General features: G+C 41.8%; 1 protein-coding gene across 2 annotated transcripts in view; it reads left to right on the top strand.

Moving 5' to 3' along the window:
* Positions 1-23,354, top strand: part of hig (locomotion-related protein hikaru genki) — a 100,945-nt gene that overhangs the window by 71,999 nt on the left and 5,592 nt on the right. For both annotated transcript variants that reach the window (XM_022830193.2, XM_022830194.2), the window contains 4 exons: positions 1,265-1,365; positions 4,116-4,295; positions 14,288-14,461; positions 18,601-18,728. In XM_022830193.2, the coding sequence (XP_022685928.1) occupies positions 1,265-1,365; positions 4,116-4,295; positions 14,288-14,461; positions 18,601-18,728 (583 nt within the window). The remainder of the gene's footprint in view (positions 1-1,264; positions 1,366-4,115; positions 4,296-14,287; positions 14,462-18,600; positions 18,729-23,354) is intronic.

Raw genomic sequence — 23,354 nt, forward strand, 5'->3', positions numbered from 1 at the left:
TTAGAAATGGAGCCAAATGAAAATATGTAATGCTCCTGAAAGACGCTCCCCGGTACCTCTTCTCTCTCCCTTTTTGGCGACCTGCCCTTTCTGTCGACTTCATTCCTTTCGCAATTGTCGCTACTGTCGTCACCGGTTTACTATTGCGCTCAAAACGTTTTTCAATAGCTAGCAAAGTAAAACCCAGCTTTCGTCTCCTTCCTCTATGAGTGGAAAAACTGAGCGACGGAAAGGCGAAGAAATAACAGTGGCGGAAAATATAGACCATATCTTAATCGAACTGTTCTGACCACTGCCGCCGCATGGCTAACCGATCTGAGTGCAGACCTCGTCCTTTGCCATCGACGTTGTCCGCCTTTTGCATGTTTTATTTGTTCGATTTCATTTTTATAGTAAATTTCGGTGGCACACAATGGAAGACCAAGTAAGTAAATAGTGAAAACAATAAAATAGGCGCAGTGGATGAATGATTTATTGTATGTGACATACTTTGCTAGGTTGTTGTAACCTCGGTTGGAGCTGCGGCAGTGATTAAAAAAAAAACGATTGATGCCTGTTAAATAACGATTCAAAATACATCCATTATGCCGAGTAAAAAAACCACGCGATCTGGGTTGCTAATACACATTTCTCTGAGTAGACCGCCACGGTAACCATAAACGCGTGACTATAGCTTATTCAAGTCTCAACTTTAACGCGTTGACGGATGGTCACAAAGGCATATGTTGACTATCTCGCTCCGTTGGAGAAAAGCCTAGTAAAGCTCTATCTGACGCGATAGTTAAAGATTTTAGTACGGAGCGCAAAAAATAGTCAAATAAGAAAAAAAAATAACGTACATCGGACGTTTTTCACAACAAAAAAATTAGCCACCTTTAAATACACTGCAACTTATCAGGCTAAGCTTTCGATTGACAAGAACTGATAGGGATCGCTGCTTCAAGTATCATTATCGATCCCTAAATACTATACAATTTGGTACCAATAAAGGAAGTTATCTTATTTAAACATATCGAAGTGTCTTATAGAAATATTTGTAAAACACAATCAACACGTGTATCATGTCGAATTAATCCACAGTCGAAATCGACAAACAATGGCTAAGTATTTGTATTGAATATTGTAAAATGTCCTACGCTATTACTTGCGACATGTCATAAACGGGCTGCACTAATCATATTTTTGATACCGCGTTAACACATATAATTTTCGTGTCATTTATTAGACCTTTGATTTGATTTTGTTTCTGTATACGTTTCAACAGGTATGAGCTTATGCTGTACGGAGCACGTGACGAAGATTCTGGTGTGTTTACATGTACAACACCGCGTGAAAAAAAAAATTCGATCGCTATTAAAGTCAAAGGTAACAACTAAAACTATTCTAAAGGTTCTAGGGAAAATATCGAAATTATTAATCTTCAAAGTGATTTAGGTAATGTTTGTTGTTACAACAAAAAAAAAGTCCACCTTTTTTTTTACCTCCTTTAGTTTTATGAACAAAGAGTTAATGTTAAAGAGTATTGGCAAAACATAGTTAGACCGATTTTACGCATTAGACTGTGAATGAGAAGGGAAACACTCAAGCTGTCAACTAGTAAGCCATGGTCACGTAACTGAAATATCATCGATTTTACACAGGTCTAGATTTCGATGAAAGCGTTACCTTTAACTATGCTTAATTAAATGTGAAATCTCGGTGTATAAAGAAGCTAGGCAATCTGTCGTACTTTTCCAGGCTGGGCGATTTCGGCGTTCGTTATGCGCAATTCAAAATAGCGCTGTAACATTAGCTCGTGTGTCTAAAGAATATGGCAGGTTCAACATGTCTCGACAGTTAGGCCTGTATCCTACATCAGTTTCGTAGGTCGCATTTTCGTATCTGTAGATTTCCACAAAGCATATTTGTGGTGATTTTTTTCACGACACGGCATATCAGCAGTAAAGAGATAATATGATAAAGCCGGAGGGACGCACATTTTGATATCGTGTGGCCACGAAGCTGGGCACCCGCCTCACAAATTCCATGGGATGTCTAGGAAGGACTCCAGAACCGGAAGCTGTAAGGTACTTCGGGCAAACAAGGCCTGTCAAGAAAAAATGCAGGACATTGCAAGGCAACTCGCATTATTAGTTCACTATAAAATTCGTTTACAAACAACCTTTTTTTTGTGTAATTAGAAAAATCTCTTTCACTCATCGCGTGAATTAAAAAATACGCTCATTACTGCATTAATATAACTCGTTAGAGATTTAAGCCTATGTATTTGGTCGGCTCATACGGATTCTTTTGTCAGAAAACTATTCGAAATCAATGATATGGCCTATCGATGATCGTCTTATTATCGCATAAAGTACTCGCACTCAATGCTCACAAATCTATTTTTATAACAAGTATGTACAACAGGTGTTGTTTTCTTCACCGGTAAAGGTGTTCCCGCAGGCAGTTTAATTTCAACCTGCTTTCCTCTCTAACTAGACTCTTTTCGGAATGGTTCGAGATAATGTCCTTTTCCGTCCCGACCTTCTCCTTGACATGACCGCAACTAATAGCGCCTGATAACTCTGAGATTAAGCTATGCCAGAGGACGATCTTCTCGTACATTAACTGAAGTTACAACTAGTATTGTCTACAACGACACGACATCGGCTCGTAAAAAATGGTACGCGGTGTAGTGCACGTGCCATTGTCATTTTCCCTAGAATCCACGAAAATAGTGTATATATATATATATATATATATATATATATATATATATATATATATATATGCTTTATTTAGATTGCATTTCGTTTTGGCCACATTGACTAGCGTTAAAGATAGTTACTATTGAATGAGTTGATTTGTTTCATATTTGGCGGACTCAGCAGCGTTTTGTAAATTAACCAATTATTCACGCTTTTGTCTTCGTAAATTTTTTTTTAGGTGTGAGTAATAAAAACGGTTAAAGTTAGCTTGTGAACGTTTCTGGCTTTTTTTTTGTGTTCTCGGAAAGAAACACAGAAAAAAGTCTGAATTAGAAAAAACAGGCACCGACCCAGAGTCGCTAGTGACCAAGAAGGTGTGAATTTTACCTGAATACTACAGCTAGAAAACGTACATTTAAATCCCACATTACTACGGCTACTGCCTTGAAGTGAGCTTCGGTGTCAGAAAACAGAACTTACGCACTCACCTTATACAAAAAAAAAAGTTACATCTGAGGTGGGTGTTCATCTGTCGTTCGTTCACAGTAGTGATAATGAGCTAAAACTCAACTATACTAAATTACCCCTAAAAATTATTCTCGTTTTATTAAAATTATTAATCTCAAATTATTTCATCAAATAATGTATGCTAGGATAGTCTAGAAAGTTTCTGGATTAATACTGGTAATGCTCGTATCTTCTGAGATAAATACATGGCGGTGCACAACCTGTGTGAATAATACCGGATATATATAATTATGACTATCTGGAGGTTAAATATACGGAGGACCCCTCCTGTATATATAATTTACATTAAAATTGTTTGACATAAGTTGTTACCAGCTCAAGTGATTCGAAGGATTGCAAAAACTCTAAGAAAAAAAATACTTTTACAAAGCAGCGGTCATATTTGTCTGTTGTGACAGCGTTAGTGTAGCGTTCTTACTACAGTTTTTATTTTGATAATTCTTGCTGTGTTGTTCGGGTCCATACATGTAATTAATAAACTTTAGTTGTCTGGATGCAAAGAACTCAGTGATATTTTAGCTTGCGCTGCAATTTTTAACATAAGTGTTCAAAAAGGCATTGCCTTTTTTAAATGTGTTGGTACGAAGAGATTTTAGACCTGTGGAAAAATATCTTGCAAAAAAGTTTTTAAGCAATATGAGAATTGAACAAATCTCACGATTCTGTTTGAGTGGAAAGTACTGTTACGTGGTACGTGGTCAATGCTTCTGTATAAATAAACAGAATTGATTGCACTATTTTTTCACTGCGTAAACAATTACTAGATACGTTTAGCAACGATAAAGGTAATCATGAGATAATGCCTTTTGGCGCACGCACAAATTTGTGAAATTACTGAACTATTGACGAAAGTAGTGTTATAGCCTAATAATTAATACACCAAATTTCACGGTTGTTTAGATGTGACGTGTGGCAAAATCGAAGGTGAAGAGGATGATCAACGTGTGACGTCCGAATATCAGAATCGTCTGCATTCGCGGGCTAAGTTCGCCTGTATGGAGGGCTACATGGTGCAGGGCTCCGAGGAGATTCGTTGTCTCGCGTCAGGCAAATGGTCTGACCGCGCCCCCTTTTGCAAACGTAAGTAGCACCAATATACAACTTGCGTCTAATTTTGTGTCATGACGGGGCCTGTGAATGAATCACGGGTGTATAGTTCTCGTTGTTCCCGTGGTTGCGCTGCAGACAACGTGTTCGCCTACTAAGCTTAAGGATAGGTGGTAATTTAGGTTTGATTCTCAGCGTAGATACGTTAGGTGTGTGCTAGAGGAAAGTAATGCTTGACGGTTTAGTTGCTGGAAATCATAGAAGGCACGTGTATATCGTGCGAAGGTGAAACCGATTTTTTATCAGATAAACTTTCTGCTGCATAGTGTTTTTGTAGTGCAGTCGTTTTAGAAATGTTTAAATTTAATGGTACTTTTTCGTAAAACATTAGTGTCTTTTTTGTTAAGATGTTTATGTCAATGCTTTCAAACTGAGTGAGTCAAAGCTTCACGGTTTGAAGGACTATTTAATCGATAGCGAACCTTTTCTAAATATTTAACCCACTCTGTGTGACACCAATTTCTCATATGAATGCGAATTATCCTATAAATAATATTTGTTTTTACTCAAAGGAAATAGGTTCTCTTTCAGTTCTTTTAAGGCCTCTTTTTAACTGGATATGAATAAAAATGACTGTGACGAAAGAATTATTATTATTATTTTGCATTGAAGTCAGCTTAATTGGGAACATTCCTCAAAATGCAAATTCTTAAGAGAACACTCGTGCCTTGCTAGGCCATTGTTGCAGAATGCATTGACGCCATAAACGCAACGACTTATTATAAGGAAGCTTCGCGTGGACATGCGTACTAAAAAATGACTCATTCAAACTAATAAAAGGTTGTGAAAATCTGACTCGCAACTGGTTCAGACCAGATACCTGTCCAATAAGTTAGTATGTTTTCAGTCGTAGTACTATTCTATATTAATAATATTAGTACTTTAAAAAAAGTTCCACATCAAGTTATGTTTTTAGGTTTGCATATTACGAAATTTTTAACATGGCATAACAGAATATTAAAACATTACACCAAATTTATACGTAATAATTTTTCTTGCTTTATTTTCGCTACGATACTTACAATTGTATATAAAATATTTCTCGATTTAAAATCCGCTCATCGCCACCAGGACAGAATCAAGCTATACCTATGCAAATACCTGCGTTAGACTATGTCAACATTTATTAATATAATTTTACAAATCTCATTATTTTTATTTGGTCTTAGTTGTTATTAACAAACAAAATGTTATAATTTTGAATTATTGAGTCGAGCGGTAAATCTTCTCTTATTTTTATTTAATGCACAGGCTGATAGAAAGGGCTAAAAGCTTTCGATTGGCATGTTACGTTGAACATACAGGAGAGAACTGAAGGGAAAGGCAAGTATTTGAAAAAGTGCGCCAAAACATATTGTTTAACTCAATATATAATTATCCTAAGTATGACACTTGATACTGTACTATCAAGGTATTATAGCATTTGCTTACTCGCGAAATGTCGCTAGAACTTAACAAGAATTACAGAATTTCAAATAAATGTAGTCCTGCGCCGCCAATCAATATCTCAAATCGTATAAGTTTTGCCCAACTCATAACGTCGTCGTTGTGAAATCTCTTCTTTCATTCTAGGAATTATGCCCCAAAATCCTTACCATAATATATGGTAATTAATCTTCTCAAACTGTTCTCTTTATGGCTATTTGATGGTTTCACCGAAAATTCTACGAAGGCTCGATGTCCCTTATTGCTTTTAGTTCACTTCCAACGTTGCTGCCAAAGCCCAACACGACAATGTACTCTTTTGAACATCGACTCAACGTCACCGCTAGCTAATCGAAAACAGTTCGAGCAATAGTAATAGGCGCATCTATTAGGTAGTCTATCGTTAGCTTGGATTAACTCCCGCTGTTGAAGCCAATCGCTATCGAAATCTTTGGCGTCAGAAATCCCGACAAATTGCCAAGACACGTTAAGACTTTCTGCTGGTCCCCCGATTGATACTCTAGAGCAGCGATAACAGAGACATCGGAAGCAAGGCACGAGCGACCGGCTCCTCCGTCATCAATAGTCCTGCAGACCAGTGTAGGATTGCGCGGGCACTACAAGTGTGTCAATATGTGTCTATGTGTGTGTCAGCCAAGAAGATTCCTTCAGGTGGGATATAGGACAAAGCGGAGTGGCCGAGTAAAGATCGCATTGAACGGGTCAGAAAGCCAGTTGAGTCTTGTTCCTCCATCTCTGTTGCCAGAGCGAGGACAAAAAGAACCAAGCCGACAACGAATCGATTGACGGAATGATGGCGAACACCTATCCATCGTATGGTAGTATGATCAAACACGCTCATTCCACTTTGCGGAATGTGCTAGCTGCAGCAGGACCCCGAAAAGCAGCAACAATGCACTAAGGCCAATCCGACGAACGCCCCGGCACATAAAGACCGTCGGACCTACTCAGTCAAAAGCGACACACAATTGCTTTTCACCTTTGTATGCTATCGCTTTAACAGTTGATGTGGAAGAACCAAGAACAGTGTCTTGTTTTGTCCATGGACGCTGATGCTTCTAATAGCCGGTATCTTTGTTCGTGTCTTTGTTCGTGCCCCACGTGACGTTCAACAAAACAAGAAATTGGGACAATCTCTGCAATTGCTATTGAATGGCTATTAACAAAAAACGAGGGGTTTGTGTAGATACAAGAATAAACTGCACAATGTATGTATTTGTATAGCTTCTGCGGCTGAAAGACCGGCTAAGCCGTGCGTTGGGTCTACAAAAATGTCGATAGGTCCGCAGTGTGATTATCAAGTAGAACTGATTTTTTTATAGCCGCATCTGGATCTTTGGATTAGACTTGTGTGACCTTTGAATAATCTTTTTTATTATAATTTAGGTATATCCTTATCAAAACTATGAATACCTTTCAAGGGTCGCATGTTCAGGTTACGTCAACTATTTAGTTTTTGGAAAAATTGAAAAACGCTAGTTTTTGCTTTAATATTCAGATAAAAGCACTGGTTTGAGTTTGGACACAAAAGAGACTGAAGTCAACACTTCATGCCTTAACTCGTAATCAAGGCCACATTTTTAACAGTTTTATCACTAAAGAGGCACGTTATTCAGTTGATACAGTATCTGAACGTCCATGAACCATTTGAAAGTGCTCGATGTTTATTTTTTTTTACCTACATCCGGATAGAATCGAAATTCTGCTATGTTCGGAATAACCAGTATAACAACCTTGATCCAGTAGTAGCCTTGGGCTGGAAGTTGTTGTCTGCCGAGATTTTCAGTAACAATTTTACAATCCGAACTCGAAACGATATTTAGGCGACATCCGGATCTAACCTTTATTTAAATAAAAACTTCCATGATTTCTAAATCAATCCTCTTACCACGGACATTTTGTTTTATTTGTTTGCTTACTTGTCGGCTTAGACACGCTCAACTTTAAACCGCACTAGATCCTAATAGTTGAGCTTCTGACATTAGCGCAGCGCGCAGCGACTGGCTAATGTTAAATTAACGTACTAAAAAATCCATATTATACTCTGCTCGTAGTACGTGTGAATTAGATGCTCTGCAGCACTGGAAGTTTCCCTTGAAAAAAGGACACTGTTTAGAGCAGGCTCGAATTAAGAATACACAGTTGTATATGTCATAGTTCTTCTCTCATCTTTTATTAGACGAGATCAACCTTGTTAAACAATATGTTTCTTCACGCATGCGCCTACAAATGCGCAATAGTATATCAATAAAATGCCCATAAGGTCAGGCAGTGGCTATGGCCAATGCATTTATATACCATTCTTTGGAAAAAAATATTGCTTAGCTTACTGTGCCTTTTGTGTTCTGAAGAATAATATAGTCTTTGTAGGTGGTCATACACAGAGCATAGCAATGACCGAAAATTAAGCGTGTCCTGAAGCCTGTGATCCTCTGATCTCTTTGCTTTTTCAATGCCCTAACTCTAAATGGCATACCAACCATGAATAATGCCAAAGAAGAACTTCCCAGGGTAAATTTACCGAAAGAAAACAAGCGAATGGCCCGGAAATGGGTCTAACGGCGACATCGTAATGGCCATATTGTTTAGAACGGTTGGCCTTCCCAGCTTTTCTTTGCCGCCGAATGTGCTATCGCTGCTAATCCGATTGGCAAAGATGGCTAGGCGATACCACTGCGACGAGAGTTATTGCACTAGAATACGCCCCCACCGTATTTCGAGTGGCTTTTGCAGTAGGACGTGACGCCATTGCTCGAGACGCAAGAAATGTGGCCTCCTCGCTTGTTTAGGCACGGACGCAAGTAGCACAGACTTGCACCCAACGTCGACCGACATATAGGGAGGCACAAGCACAAGTTTGCCCCCACGTACATCGGCAGGGATCACGGCCATGCTGTAAATACCATTCAGGTAGGGTTATAGCAGTGCGGGTTGTTTTGGGCTGATTAGTGGGAAACGGTAGTGGCCTATTGAGGTCCTTTTCGTACTGCACGGCTTTTGGACAGAATTGTCACGAGGTTTTTTTGTCTGGCTACCGCCCCCCAGGGCGTAGCGCGACGTTTATATAAGCAGCACTGAGAAACAAACCTTGCGTTGCAGCATTGGCTATTGATGAAATAGAGAAAAACAGTTGGAACAAGATCAGGGGCTTCACTTGCATAAACAAGGTAAAGAGGGGATTCGGAGTTGTTGTAATTTAGGCCAGCAGAAGCATAACAACGAAGAAAGTGCATTCCGAAAGCGTTAATGAGAATCTGGCACAGAGGCGCAGGAGAATTGAGGTAAGAGCACGATTTGCCCACGTTCTTTATGGGGGATGCGGAGCATAGGCCACAAACGTTAAAGGAAAGCCTAGCGAAAAACATAGGTGGAGCACAAAGAAAAACATTGTTAGAACAACGAGTTATATCAATCACAAAAAGGTAGCAAAGGAAGTAAAAGAATTGGGCCAAAGCACGATTATTTCATTTTCGGCGATCTCTCCGTTCAACAAAGAGCTCCATTCCACGCACTGACCGAAAATGAACGAAGTTTAGACAGTTTCGCACGTTGGCTGTTAGACGTCGGTCGCTGATTTTTTTGCAACACCAAGTGACTTTTTTTACGAAACATTACTAAGATTTTTGCCAATATTCGCTTGACGACGATAGCATTTGGCTACCGTTTGAACGATAGTTGAGTGCTGGCCGTACGACCGACATACACAGACCCAAATACCGCCATTGGATGACTTGATGTTTGGATAAACGCTGAATTGGTAGAGAATGCCGTTTATATTAGTACTACATTGAATTAGATACCACTAGGGTTTTCAGGAGGTAAACGGGAAATGCGACAACTGATTGTAACTAGGGTATTGCCGAGAAACTAGGGTTGACGATTCCCTGTGAGCTTGGACGCTTATAAGCATAACTGGACCGACTGAAGCTCCTGCCGCTTGTTGGCATTTGTTGAGCAACCGCTTCTATGCTTTTTCACGTTTTACGTCTACGTCGAACGTCTATCGCTGGTGTTGTTGGTGCTGTCGCTGCTACTGCTTCTCCTGCTATAGCTCTTCGTGCGCGAACCCCAATATAACACATACACGCAATCTTCATCGAAAAATCTTGTTTATTACAACTTGGAGCAATGGCATTGTTCGGGTGGCATGCGATTCGACCGTTGCAAACGAAGAAAAAGATAGTGAGCCGAAGCCCGGGGCTCGCGTTTTCTCGCTCGGACCACCATACCTCCACTTTTTATGTTTGTCGCTGTTGACCATTGTTGGCCGATTGGCTTTCTGGGGTAGCGCTGAGTGAGACCGGCTGTAATAACTGTATAATAATTATTCATATAAACCCCCAGAAAACGATGTAGTATTAGCTGGCGAACTCATATATACAGTTAGGAGTTATAGTGATGTTGATGTCATATACCAAAAGGTTAATTACTTACTTAGCTTCATTTTTTAAAAATGTAATATGTTTTTTAAAATCCTAAAACATTATAGGCCCACCCAGAAATTCCAGCTTTTATTTGAACGACGCCATTATGTCAAAAGTCATTTCTAGCTCATATAGACTGCATAATGCAAGTAGGAGAACGCAAGTTCCGAGCTGTATTGTGTTTGTAAGACTCATCTGATATCCATAAAATGAACACTAATAAAAAAATCAACTCAAAGAAGGATTAAATCCCTATTTATGTCGGAGATAACGCTCAAAAGTTCCACAAGCGCCAAAAGTACGAGTTATTCTCTTTGTTTGATTGAAAAAAGGTCACCCATCTCTGACGATATACCCCAGTGCTATTTGCTGGACCTGAAATATCTACCGTTTCTGGAACGCCGCAGATGTGCCTATTCGAATTTTCTAACAAGCATGTAGATGTAGAACTTTGTGCGTCTTTGCAATGATGTAAAAAACCTGTAGGCCTGGAAGCTCAACAAAAAACTCGGCAGGCACATCCTGTATGTTCTCATTGTCAATAACAATAGAATAAGACTGTATACCCTATCGCATTTATACGAATATAGAAAATATATTATTTACAGCAAATGTGCCTTCCTACACATAGTACAATGTAGGTTTTACAAGAATAGCTTCTGTACGTTTTCCGTTTCTCAAGTGGAGGCGACTAGTCCGCTAGCAACTTTATTATGAGCATTAAGTCGGGCTGTATTCGTTTATGGCCGAAACAGGGTCCGGGGCGGATTAGGCAATAAAGACTAATATAGTTTATTTAAAAAAGCCAATAAACAGCTTGGATTATCAATACAAAGTCTAATTGATGTTTACGACCTTGCTGGACGGCTTTCCTAACCCATGTATCAGATATGCTCTCTGTTCTCTGCGGCTGCCAAAGGTACAATGTAACTATACGAACAAGTAAGAGCACGGCTTCATTTGAACGCTAGCGCTGCTTGCGCACCGACGCCAGCTAAAGGAAAGAATTACAGCCACCATACTCAAATGCAGACGGTGCCAGTAGTGTGTAATGTTGCCTTAATTATAAAATATATCAACGACTATATAAATAGAAAACTTCCGGTATCTGCAGAGGTCCTGCAGTATGTGGTTTGTCACTACAATTCGAAGTAGCAGCAGCCCGTCGAGCACTTAACCCCCCTAGCAACGCACCTCCCGGCAGCTCCTAGTAACTTGTTTCATAGCCATAGGGTTGCATATGGCGTTCAAATCCTTGTTTTTCTTCCATATATATATATATATATATACATATATATTTTTGTTGTACGTCATATCAATACATAAAATACGTGTGCGTATACGATATATATTAGTCAATCAGCTTTTGATTTTCCTGAATGTCCTGCGCAGACGTCATGTGTTATGGATTACTATTAGGTTAGTCATTCTTCTCACGCGACAATTCTCGCTGCGCCGCTGGCGCGATTGCTCAGACGGTCCGCATTCGTCGACGCAGCTGGCCATTAACCTTTACGAACTAATCTATGCGAACCGACGACCTCGTCACTCTTTTCCTTGGCTCCGTTTTTGGATGCCGCAGGCGCTGTCATATCGAATGGCCCCCACTCGTTGAAAGCTACTGCGTTACACGGCCAGCACCGACGCTTCTAGCCTTTACGTTTAAAGCCATACCTTGCGTCTTGCCGGAGCTTGCCCTGCTGCCACACTGAATGAGTTCCTATAGGTCCTTTGCTGACGTTGGCCTGCCTTGAATAGCATATTTGCCTGAGGGGCAGGGGTCATCTTATCATTCGATCAAGCTGGCTTTGAGAGATCTACCTTAGATAATGACACCCACTAGATCAGAAACAGCAAAAGGTTGCTTGAATATACACTTCTTGTGTATATCTTAGCTACATCTCACGCGTTGTGGACGGCCTGACAAATACTTGAGAAAGTCTGACACAAAGGAAGGCTTTGTTCATCAGTATTATACCGAAGGCTCTTCCCTGTTTGGTGAAGTTAAGTCCACGTAAGCTGTGCCTCTCATTTTACTAGGGCCGCGAATTCAATGTACGATAGAAATTCGCTGATGAGATACGAAAAAGAACCACTAAATGAATACGGGTTGAAAGATAAATAGTGGGCATTAAGATCTAGTCACACAAACGATCGTCTGGGTTTGTGGGTTACTCTGCATTATCACTAGAGTTCACTACAGCTCATTCATTTTTCGCGTTCAAATAATGATTTTCAGCAATTTTTTATGATCATTTAACTTATACGGATCGAAGACCACTGGTTCGAGTGCGCCACGCGTCAATAGATTCAACTTTTATACACCTGGTAAAAAAATAAGTATTAGTAATCATAATTATTATAATTACTACTATACGATATAACACGATTTTCTCCAGTGCCGTTCCCTTGCTCATTGCTAATCTTCATTTCTTGTTGGTGCTCACGCCGGAACACCGGAGTCAGAAAAGAAAGGATATAGCGAACCCTATCAATGATTTTCTCATTTGCTATATCCAACGATCATTCACGGATGTTTAGGTCATATCTTAAGGAATCGAATAAACTTACATGACCTGTGGCATCATGCATTCGCTACCCACTAGGAATTAATAGACGATTCATCCTGTGGTGCTGAAGGAACGGTCCACCTACCAGCACATAGCAGGTCGAGCAGCTGTTGGTATGCCCGTATACAGAAAGTGGTGATCGCGGTCATGGCGAGGGTGTAAACGATCCCGGTAGGGACAAATAGAGACGTCAGAGTATAGACGCCAGGTATACTACATATGCCGTAGCGCATAGCCGCGATAGTTAGCGTTCATGTAAAAAGCGGTCAGGAAAATGGCAAAACATCGAAGGAAGAGTGAGAAGGCCGGTTTAACTCAGTCCAGCTTAGCTTGATCAAGCCTTAATGGACCATGCGTACGATCACTGGTCAAGGTGGTAGCATCGGTTCTCTCGGCTATTTTTTGAAAAAAGAAGGGGTGGGCAGTAGCTCCTGGAATAGCGGATGCCTTATAGTGCACCAGCTACTGCACAACCCGCTTTTTTATTCCTAGAATCCATCCTTCCAACAGCTTGCTTTTCCGTCAGCACACTAGAAAAATCTACTCAGCTTGATCCTGAGCTTTTATGGTGATTTTAGTGAACATTTGATTAACATCATCTCTTTTTCATCATCTCTTTTTACACTTAGTACATATACAGTTCCTTTGCACTCTAACTATATCAATCAACTAGCACCCTGGCAATTCTTTTTGCCCCTCTCCACTATTTTTGCTTGCCACCGGCTTCTGCCGCCTTCGTCGCTGCCGCCGTCAAGCAAGAGCAGCTTTGATGTATGTCGCTTTGCTTTATTTGCCAACTTCAATTACCCCCTACCAATTAACTTTTCCATGGTCGCTCTGATCTGAGTTGTAGCTAAAGGATACTGCTCGTCATCGCGCGCTGCCTACCCTAACCTTCATCGCTGTTTCAACGAACGTCTCGAGGCTACAGCGCAAACACTAAAAGCTACCTCAGAGCTCCCTGCCCCGAGTTCCACATGTATGCACGTTAAAGTGGGTCGAAGAGGGTCGGTACTTGCTTGCTTCGCACACCTGTGCTTATTGAATTTGACCTAAATGGAGAAACTCTATTGTCAATTGATCGAGCACTTGTCGAAACCAGAGGATATGCTAGCGGCTTCTGCGGTACGCAGAAGACACCAAAAACGGGGCTTCTCACCGCTAAAAACCCTGCTTAGCATATGCTGGGGCTGTGCGGCGTATATATTTATTTAAAACTATGCATAGGATATTGTTGGGATACCGTGAGAGCAAATCGATACTTTTTATGAATATTCGAAGCTTTCGAAAGAACGGTTATCACGTTTAGACACTTACGAGCGGAGGCAAACGTTTTGTTTAGAGTTCGTGTAGAGCTTTCTAATAAGTCATTACTAGATACACTCAGTAAGTATGCTCTAGTTTTAGGGGTCACTTTGAAGCAGTTGCACGAAAATGTCAAGTGGTACCACATTGTTATTGGGAGTGAGGTTCACTTGCGCTGTCTTTGTTCAACTACTATTAATTCGTTTTCCCTATCTTCCAGGAATAATGTGTCCGCCAATCGTTGCCAGTAGCTATGTCGAGATGAGTTCCCAGGAGCGGATGTACGGTACCCGTGTGGTGTTTAGCTGTCCCGGTGGCCAACGTATCGTTGGGGCTTCTTCAATAACCTGCCTTCGAAATGAGACCTGGTCCGATATGCCGCCGAACTGCGAGGGTAAGATATTCGTCAACATCTGCCCAATCTCTAATACACAATATTTGCTTTTTAGTTGGCTAGTCTTGTCTTCGCGTTCGTTATATTAAGTAATTTTATTGTTAAACTCGTGTCACTTGGTTTAGTTAACTCATATAACAGAAAGTCAGCTACACGCACTAGTAGTAGTAGTACCGTAAATATGGCAATACAAGCAACGACCAACGGGTGGTACAATCATAGTTTATTATTATTATTATTGATGTTTCGTCATTGGATTTTATTACATTTCTGAATCATGGATAATCTCACCGCCGTCCTTCAATCAGACAATTTTTGCCGTACTTATAGACGGATATATAAACATTACATTTAGAGTGTTTCGACGATATCCTGCAGAACTGCAACTGACTACTCCTGAATAGATCAGACTTGGCGAATTAAAGTCTCCACAAGCTTCTAAGCGATCCGATGCCCTTGGAACGTTTCACTTCGGTGTTTCATATTGTCTACCACATGATCAGGCTTTGGCGGCGTTGTTATTTCAGAGCCGAAGTGTATATGTGGGTGATTTATCAACGAAAAATTATTTGTCGCATTGCTTACTCGATAGCCAATGAATCTTTTTATGGGTCAGCATAGTGGGATCATTTCGAATTGCTTAATACACAATATAATAGATTTTTCAACTATGCTTCCTCTACTTCTCTACCATAACACGCGCAGTCTGTGTCGTACTTGAAAACTGTCTAACTGCCGCCCATACCTATATAGCGCACTATAAGCTAAAATGAGCGCTTGTCCTCTTTGTAGATGTAGTAGTAGCAGTAGCAGTTGAATGAGAGCCAATGGACGCGTGTTGAGGCCGACCAGCCAGCTTTAGTCGACCTCCCAAACAGGCCAACACTCGAGCAGCGGATATAAATTCCATGAAGCTAAATTGTACCGTAACATATTGATTAACTTTCCGCCCGGTTGAACAACATCTAAAGCATAACATATTTATTGCGAACCGGTAGCAGCGAGTGTCGTTTCCTAGCAGTCGGCAAAAGCAGAACAGCCGAGCAACCCAAAGATAGGGAAAGAAAAAGAGTGTCCCAAGTACGCCTGTCGAAGGGGGTCAAGAAAAAAGGGAGAGAGGAAAAGATCAAGATGGAGTTTTTTAGAAAGCAGCAGCTGCAGCAAGTGGCCTGATCGCGATATTTTAGTCAGGCTGGTGAAGGATAGAAAACAGAGTGAGCGGAGGGCCGGAAAGGAAAAATTTTTAGCGATTCCCACGGTACTTGCTTGGCTGACTGGGCTGTTCTCCGGCCGTTTTGTGTTGGCGCGCCTGATGCCCGCACGATCTGCTGGCACCTCTGCTACTGTGCAAGTGGCTGTAGCCGACCGGGCTGACTCATGGGTCACTGTCAATGGGCCAGTCCAATAAATGGTTGATCATGCCGGGTTCTCTACCGATGGGCTATTGAGCGCTTGGGCTACTGGATTTCGCCAAGCGAACCTCTCAATGGTGACAACTAGGTTTGAAGATGTCAAGGGCTAGATCAACGGCGTACGGCACGCCTGACGACCAGACCATGGAAACCATTTCATGTGCGAACGTCAAGGAGAGTGAAATTTAAGGATGAAAATGAACAGACGACAAAATTGCAGAGAGGGAAAGGGGAAAAACTAAATGGGAGACAGAGAGAGCCAAAGCGAAACTGTCAAATGTTCTACGGCCAAAATTCGGACAGAGTTTGCTTTGAAGTGCCCTCAAGATGTTTACCAGCTGCAAGTATTGGCTAAAGCTGAGGTATCGATTCCAGCGAAGAAAGCCATTTTTTCTGTCCTTTACTATTGAAAAGGTAGAGAAGAACAGACATTATAGATTATGCTGCAAACGAGGTACAAGAGATTGCTAGAAATTGAGCTATACATAACGCTTTTCGACCCATAATGGCAAAAAGTGGCTACTTTCGAGGTTCAAATGCGTAGTAGGGATCTCGCGCCTTCATATACGAATTTGATGCAGGGAAAACTTAAGTTAAGTAAAAGCAACGCATAGATAATTTTTAATTTAAAACGACGGTTAATTCATTAATTTACGTGACGGTTAGATTAATCGCTTTTCGTATAAGAGATTTTGTTACAACTAATCAAAGTAACCATTACTGCGCTGTACTATTACCACTACTGGAAAATTTACGTCGGTCCGAGCGATTGACTTGAAATCGAAAATGGTTCTTAATTTTCTTATCGAGATGAACAAGGTATCAACTCAAAATATTGTATACTAAAACGATTCCTTTTTTGAAACAACTTAACTTTAACTTCGTCAAATTCCGCATACGAGAAAATCGGTATTTTCAGACCTCGCTGGTTGAAGAGAGCCCGTGCAAGCCTGCATCGCCGGAAAGGCACAGGCGCTATGGTCACAAGGAACGGTACGGGCACAATCAAAGGTCACAAAACGAAGAGCCACCCATTGCCATCTTTATGAATGCAATAAACGCTCATTATTTGTTTTTACACTGAGCCTTCGTTCGTCTTTTTTGCGGGATGTACGTTCGGTATGTATCTGTACGTGAGCGTACTGCTCGAAAGGATTTGCTGAGTTCAAAGATAGCTCCTTGAACCTGGAGGATGCACCCCGTTCCGGTTCTGCCATCTGAGGTCAACAAGAAGCTCACATAGCACATAACCTAATATATTATAGGATACAGGCTGTGAGCTTTCGAATCTTAGCAGGCACCTCAAGTTTAATTTATCAAAAATTAGAAATCTGGCTACCTTGAGGGTTGGGTAACAAGCACAAGAAAAAGTGGCTTTTCGCCGTTTCTTGACATCTCGCCCATTGGTACCGAGACGTCGAGCACCACAATCCGCGCCCACTATGGCAGATTTCTTCGCAGAGGTCTGGTTGACGGGAAGCGGTGTCTCCAGGTCAATTGTGAAAAAATATGTGTAGAAAGATGAGCTCAAAGCCAGAGTTAAGCTAGATCTCCGTGTGGGAAAAGCCATAATTTGCGTTTGGCACGACTTCAAGGATCACTAATAGATGTACAAGAAAAGCGAGGTGGTAAGGAAGGATACAGCCCGCTAAATTCCGTCCCAGGAAAGGCCGGATAGACAATGAAAAAGCATCCGGCTTTACAACAATGCGTCTGATACAAACGACAAAAATAATAAAGTTTAAATAAAGTCTATTAACAAAATCATGAGTGAGAGAGCCTTGGGAATCCGTCACATCTTCCAAACCTCTTGCCGATAGATTCTTCCAGCTTTCGCTGATGGATTTTCAGGACCTCGCACTGATGGTGGGATTGAAATAACCTGCTTGAGACATATTATTAGGTTGTAGAGAGTAGCAGACAACACATAATAAATGATTTTGTCGTTAGAATTCGAGTGAACCGCCGCGTTTTTGTTATGCGAAAAACCGCCACTGCTTGATCAACCTAAGATCTGGTTGGCAAGACGCCAACCTCATCAAAGACTAGCAAATACACTACTTCAATACGCACTTTGGCTTTCGTCTATCGTTTGGATCGACCAGGCGGTCTGGGTCTACTTGTCAGCTAGACAAGGTTAAATCAGAAAGCCCGAGGGGTTAGAATTGCCGGCTATAATTTTTGCTTATCTAAGTAACCGGTCCAACACGGTCTGATCGACCGGAGCCCGCCGATACGCGTTGAACATCTGGCAAGAATCATAAAAACTGAATAAAAGCAAAGTGATTTCGAAATGGCCGAGTATCTGATCAGAAATTGGAGACTTACAAGCGCTAACAACAAGGGCATCTAAGGCGGTACGACTCACTGGGTTTGGGCAAACTGATCCGGATTTTTTGCGATTTACATTAGTTGCTTTCTCATGTGGATCACATCAATTTAATGTAAGGAGATATTTTTGTCTGCTAAGCACAGATGCGCCGAAGAAATACGGTAACCGTATTTTTGGCCTCATTCACTTTTTTCTAGTGAAAGTGCTGAAGAACTAGCAAAAGACCTCGAAAAAGGTAATGATATTGAATATTATTATTATTGTTAGTTTATATTGTTCGTATTATAGTTATTATTGTTAGTTTTTATCATAATTACGCAGCTGATGATTGGCCTCGTCCGCCATTTGTGTGTATGCGTACGTATCTCTTCATCCTATCTCTCTGTTTATTTCAGTTGTTCGCTGCGAGGCCCCTCTTCCGCCACCGAACGGACGGGTTATCTACTCTGGACGCTTCCTTCCCGCGGGCGAAATCGTCACGTTCGCTTGTAACGCAGGACATATTCTCATTGGACACTCACAGGTAGTAATAGAAATCACCTAAGCACATTGACTGCTGGTTTTTGACCACAGAAACCGAATCTGCAGCAGCAGCGGCAACCTACACAGTCCAACGTGCGCTGACGCCTAGGAAATACGTTTACGTTGCTTTGCTTGACAACGGCAGTAAATACCTGCGATCGCAGCGACAAAACGGGAGCAAATAGATTCCATAAAGTCGCGTCTATACGTTTATTGGAGATTGTTACAAAGTGAGAAAAATTAAGTAAATCCATTGCAACAGCAGTTCATGCATAATATCCTCGTGAAGATAAAAAAAAAAACAATAACTCGTTTTCATTAGAAGTAGATAATTGTTGTCGCTGGAAAACTGATAAGTAGGCAATAGACAAATACAAACGTGAACTTTGCCTAGTTACCTGCATAGATTATTAACTTTGCCCCATCATTTCGGATGAGTTCCGTAAAAGGAGAGATTCTTCGATATTCACTTGTAAACTAAGTATTTGCATGGTTATCCAATAATGCTTGCATTGACTGAGACCGTGCTGGTAGTACACTGGCGCTTTATTGCTTAAAATAACAATAATTATTGTTATTGTCATATCGCTATTTGGAGTCTATAAGCCAATCTGAGACCATGATATGGTCATATTCAACAGCGTGTGTTTCACTTCGCTTCAAACGCCAGCTCGGCTTCGGTCATCGAAAGGGTCTCTTATCGTTTGCAACGTTCACCCAGATTCGTGGTGCCCTGTGCACCGCGTATTTTTCAACCCATCTATTGCGTAGCACCTGCTAATCATTACTCTAAGTCGCTTTGCGGTACAGCGCGGGGGGAGGGGGAGAGGGGGATATATTGCGTTCACACAAAGCGTAATGCCAGATGTTATAGCGCACCCGTTTCGGCATGCGAGTCCTCTTTTCACATGTTACACCTCCAGGGTCACCCCGTACTCGGTGTTCGCGCACCTTTTAGCAGACCTCTGCGCCGAGGTAAACATTTCACTAAGACTTCTGTGAGATCGGACCAAGTCGGCGGCGAAAAACAAAGAATTTAAAGTCTATATAATTTTACTAGGAGGTTCTATACCCCGTTCCTATGTCGCGGCATCGCACTGCCTGCAGGTCGGTTGTGCTTCACTTTCAACTAAGCGAACGTGCTTACCTTAACGAACCAATGCTCCTAATAATAGACTAAAGCCTATTTACCCTCTCTGCTTTCCTCCGTTTGCTTTTATATGCATTCGTGGACAGCATCGGTCGACGTTTCGCAGCGCTTTATTCAAGCTTTGTAAGACTGTCGATGCGACTGCGGTGGCGAGGCGTCCCCACCGCTGGCCGACGGCCAATGTTTGCTGCAGCTCCCCCAATCGCTACTGGTCCCGGAAGTTGATCGTGCAAATAGCCGCGTTTTGTGCCCGACCATCTCGTGGCCTGCGGTGCATGGATGCGCACTTCCTGCGCAGACCACGTTCACGCCACGTTACTCCTTGCGAGATGCCGGGTCGGGGCAAAACAAATCGGGCTGTATCAGCAAAGGAGGCGGATCTAGCAACAGGAGCGCGGAATGGAACGAAAAGTCAAGTGATACGACCTGTTGTTTATTACTGAGTCTATCGCGTGTTCGAGTATGAACAGTGTCCCTTACTGACAACACAAATAGAAACGATACCCTTTTAAACGCAACGCCCGCATCGTCTTACAATGATAAGCCTACTTAGGGCCACCGAGTACTTAGAAATGAATATATCGGAAAAACTTGAGGCAAACTTGTGGACCGAGCAAATTGCGGAGGTAAACGGAACGTGCCCTAGTACAAAGCATTTGCTTAAACAAGGTATCTGTTTGACTACGACTACTATGAATGACAAGAGTGAAAAGAAAGAGCCCCACATTGGCGCACAGAATGCGAACTTTTGTTAATCTGCCAAACTGTTGATTACTATATATATTATCGACGAGTTTCGACGTAGAGAAGTCCTTATACAATTTATGTTGGACTAGACTAGAGGTTACTGTCTCAGTAGGTTGGCAGAAGTAGACATTCTGCTTATTAAGAAGTAAATATTTTTACCATCGGTCATCTGGAACATGTATACCTTCAGTGGATTATATCATGTGGCCTTTAGGACCTAGAAGATTAATCGATCAACAGAGCGACTAGTCTATTTATTCGCCTTCTTATGTAAAAAAAACGTAAATAGTAAATTATGAATTATATTTACCGGAAGGTCTACAAACGGGTAGACGGTATACCGGCCTCCATACACGCATCATACTTTGTACTTGTACTTATCGTTTTGACAAGGTCGTAGTACACTTCGCGAAAACTCTATTTTTTGCTGTTGTTTATGGTGCAAGCGTACGTTATCTCTGTTTGGAGTCTTTTTTGACGCTTTAAGAGCAGAACCTTTAAGTTCTTTTAAACGTCTTCTTTTTTTTTATCGTCCTCTTTGAACGCGAACATGTAGGCATTCTTCGTTCTGTGTTTTGTTCTCAAAGTTTTCCTTCTGTTGTTGAGCATTACGCATTTTATGTCGTAGTTGCGTTGATCATTTCGGCTGAATCGTGTCGACGTGCTTGTTGATTTAATGGGCTTTGCCTTGTACGTTCGAGTACATGGTCACTCGAAGATACGTGCATCTTGTAGACCTTGCTACAACTGCCGGCGTAGAGCGTCATACAGTGTTACTTTCGCACAGTTGATAGCATAGCGTGCCGTTGTAAGCTTGATTCGTGACTACTCTGGCACTTGGTGGCATGTATTTATGCCTCCCTTGCTGAGGTAATAAACAGTAAACTCCTAACGGTCGTAGTGGAATAACAAGCAAACCGTATTTCCTCTTGGTGGCTTACTTAGTACTTGCGGCCAATTTCTAGTTAGCCGCTGGCATGACACGGTACCTCGTTCTACAGCGAATTTAATTGTGTAGATGCGATTTAATATGACGACACTCGAAAAACACAAACAAGAACTTTAGGTTGCCACACTCAGTCGTCACAGTCTTCCATCTTGACCACTCGCATTCTTCCATTCCAGTAGTGCTGTACTCTAAAGGGCTACCGCTAGATCTTCTCTGCTGGCTTCATCAATTTGTTTATCCGATTCAGTTTGAATACGGCCTTTATCGTGCCGTCTCCTTTATTTTTTTTCGTAACTTGTAACACGTTACTTTGTACGTATCATACCGCGCGTGCGAAGCCGCCCAAGTAATTTACAGACGGGTAAAGCATAAAGCGAATGAGCGGCTTATACAATGCGCTCAATTCTAAACGAATCCGATAATTCCTGCTCCCTCTCAAAAATGCCTTGGAGCTAGGGAGAGCTATTTGCGCCAAGGCTGAAACGGGCAGCCGTTACCAGTAGGAATCGTTTGACGTTGCGGACTTTAGATCGATGGCCAACACCATGACCACTATATTACGACCAACGTTGCCTAGCCCTTCCCTCAAAAACAAAGAGCCCACCTCCAACCTAAAAGCATTCACTGCATTCTTGCCAACTCTCTTGGCTGCGTCCAAGTTGGTAAGGGTGGCGGAACTTTTAAAGAATGGAGGTTCTTAACTTTGAAGTCCAGATTTTGCTTTCTTTCCCTAGGGTTTCTTGCAGAGGGCCGGTTCTATTGTTAAATCAGTGACGTGCGACCTCTTTCCTTTTACCTCCTTTTTATATTTTTCTCACTGTATGGTGCTTTCCGGGATTTGCTTCGGCCTGTAGCGTAAATTGACAAGATAGCAAATGACTGGGGGCCGACGCAACGAATAAATGGGAATAGAGCCTGGAGGTCCGCTGCTGAAAAAGGTATGAAGATGAAGTACGTCTGCCTTCTTTTTTTGCACAGCAACAGCGCTACCCAATCCAATTCGGTTTTGCTTTGAGCACCCCGAATTGCTTCGGCGGTGGCCGCTGCTGCCGTCAGCTATAAGAACGACCGCTGTTTCAGCATTGTCTGTTTGTCCTTGATCGTAGTACGGATAGGATACAAGTGCAAAATGGTCCGCTACTAACGGCAACACTAACCGAAAAAGTGGATCAGACGATTTCCTCTAGCCAAACGTAGCTAGGCGCGCACTCTCCCAAATGGACGACACATCTGCGTCCGTTCGTTGCATTTCGTCCATTTCAGGGCACACCACTCGTTCATACGACAGAAGCGATATCGCACTTTTCGAATGCGGCCGATACTCAGACATCGTATGTTAGGACATGCAGTCCCGCAGGCCTGTCGAGACGTTTCATCGTCGTAAAGTTCTAAAACCGTATTTCCTTTAAATCAGATCGACCAGGCGACCAGTATGTCCACAAGAATTGCCTTTGAATCACTGGAAGCTACGTGGTTAGACAAACGGAAAACGTTTACACGTCCCTTTAACAAAGCTAGCTAGGATAGGAGAAGCTTGTGTTTACGATGCCAACGCCACATCTTTTTCCTCGATCGACAAAACTAGAAAGTTGCGAAGTCCCTAGCAATTCGTAACATGTCTGACTGGTACTATATGAGTCGTTCTACTGGCAATGCGGTAACAGCTACAGATGGACAACGCCATTTACATATATAAGACTTGATGGCTGATGGAGAGAGAGAGAAAAAAGGAATCGACATCAGACCATGGCCAAAGCGATAATAGGATTCGCAAGAAACGT

Source organism: Varroa jacobsoni, unplaced genomic scaffold (genome assembly GCF_002532875.2).
Source record: "Varroa jacobsoni isolate VJ856 unplaced genomic scaffold, vjacob_1.0 scaffold_257, whole genome shotgun sequence".
Taxonomy (NCBI): Eukaryota; Metazoa; Arthropoda; class Arachnida; order Mesostigmata; family Varroidae; genus Varroa; species Varroa jacobsoni.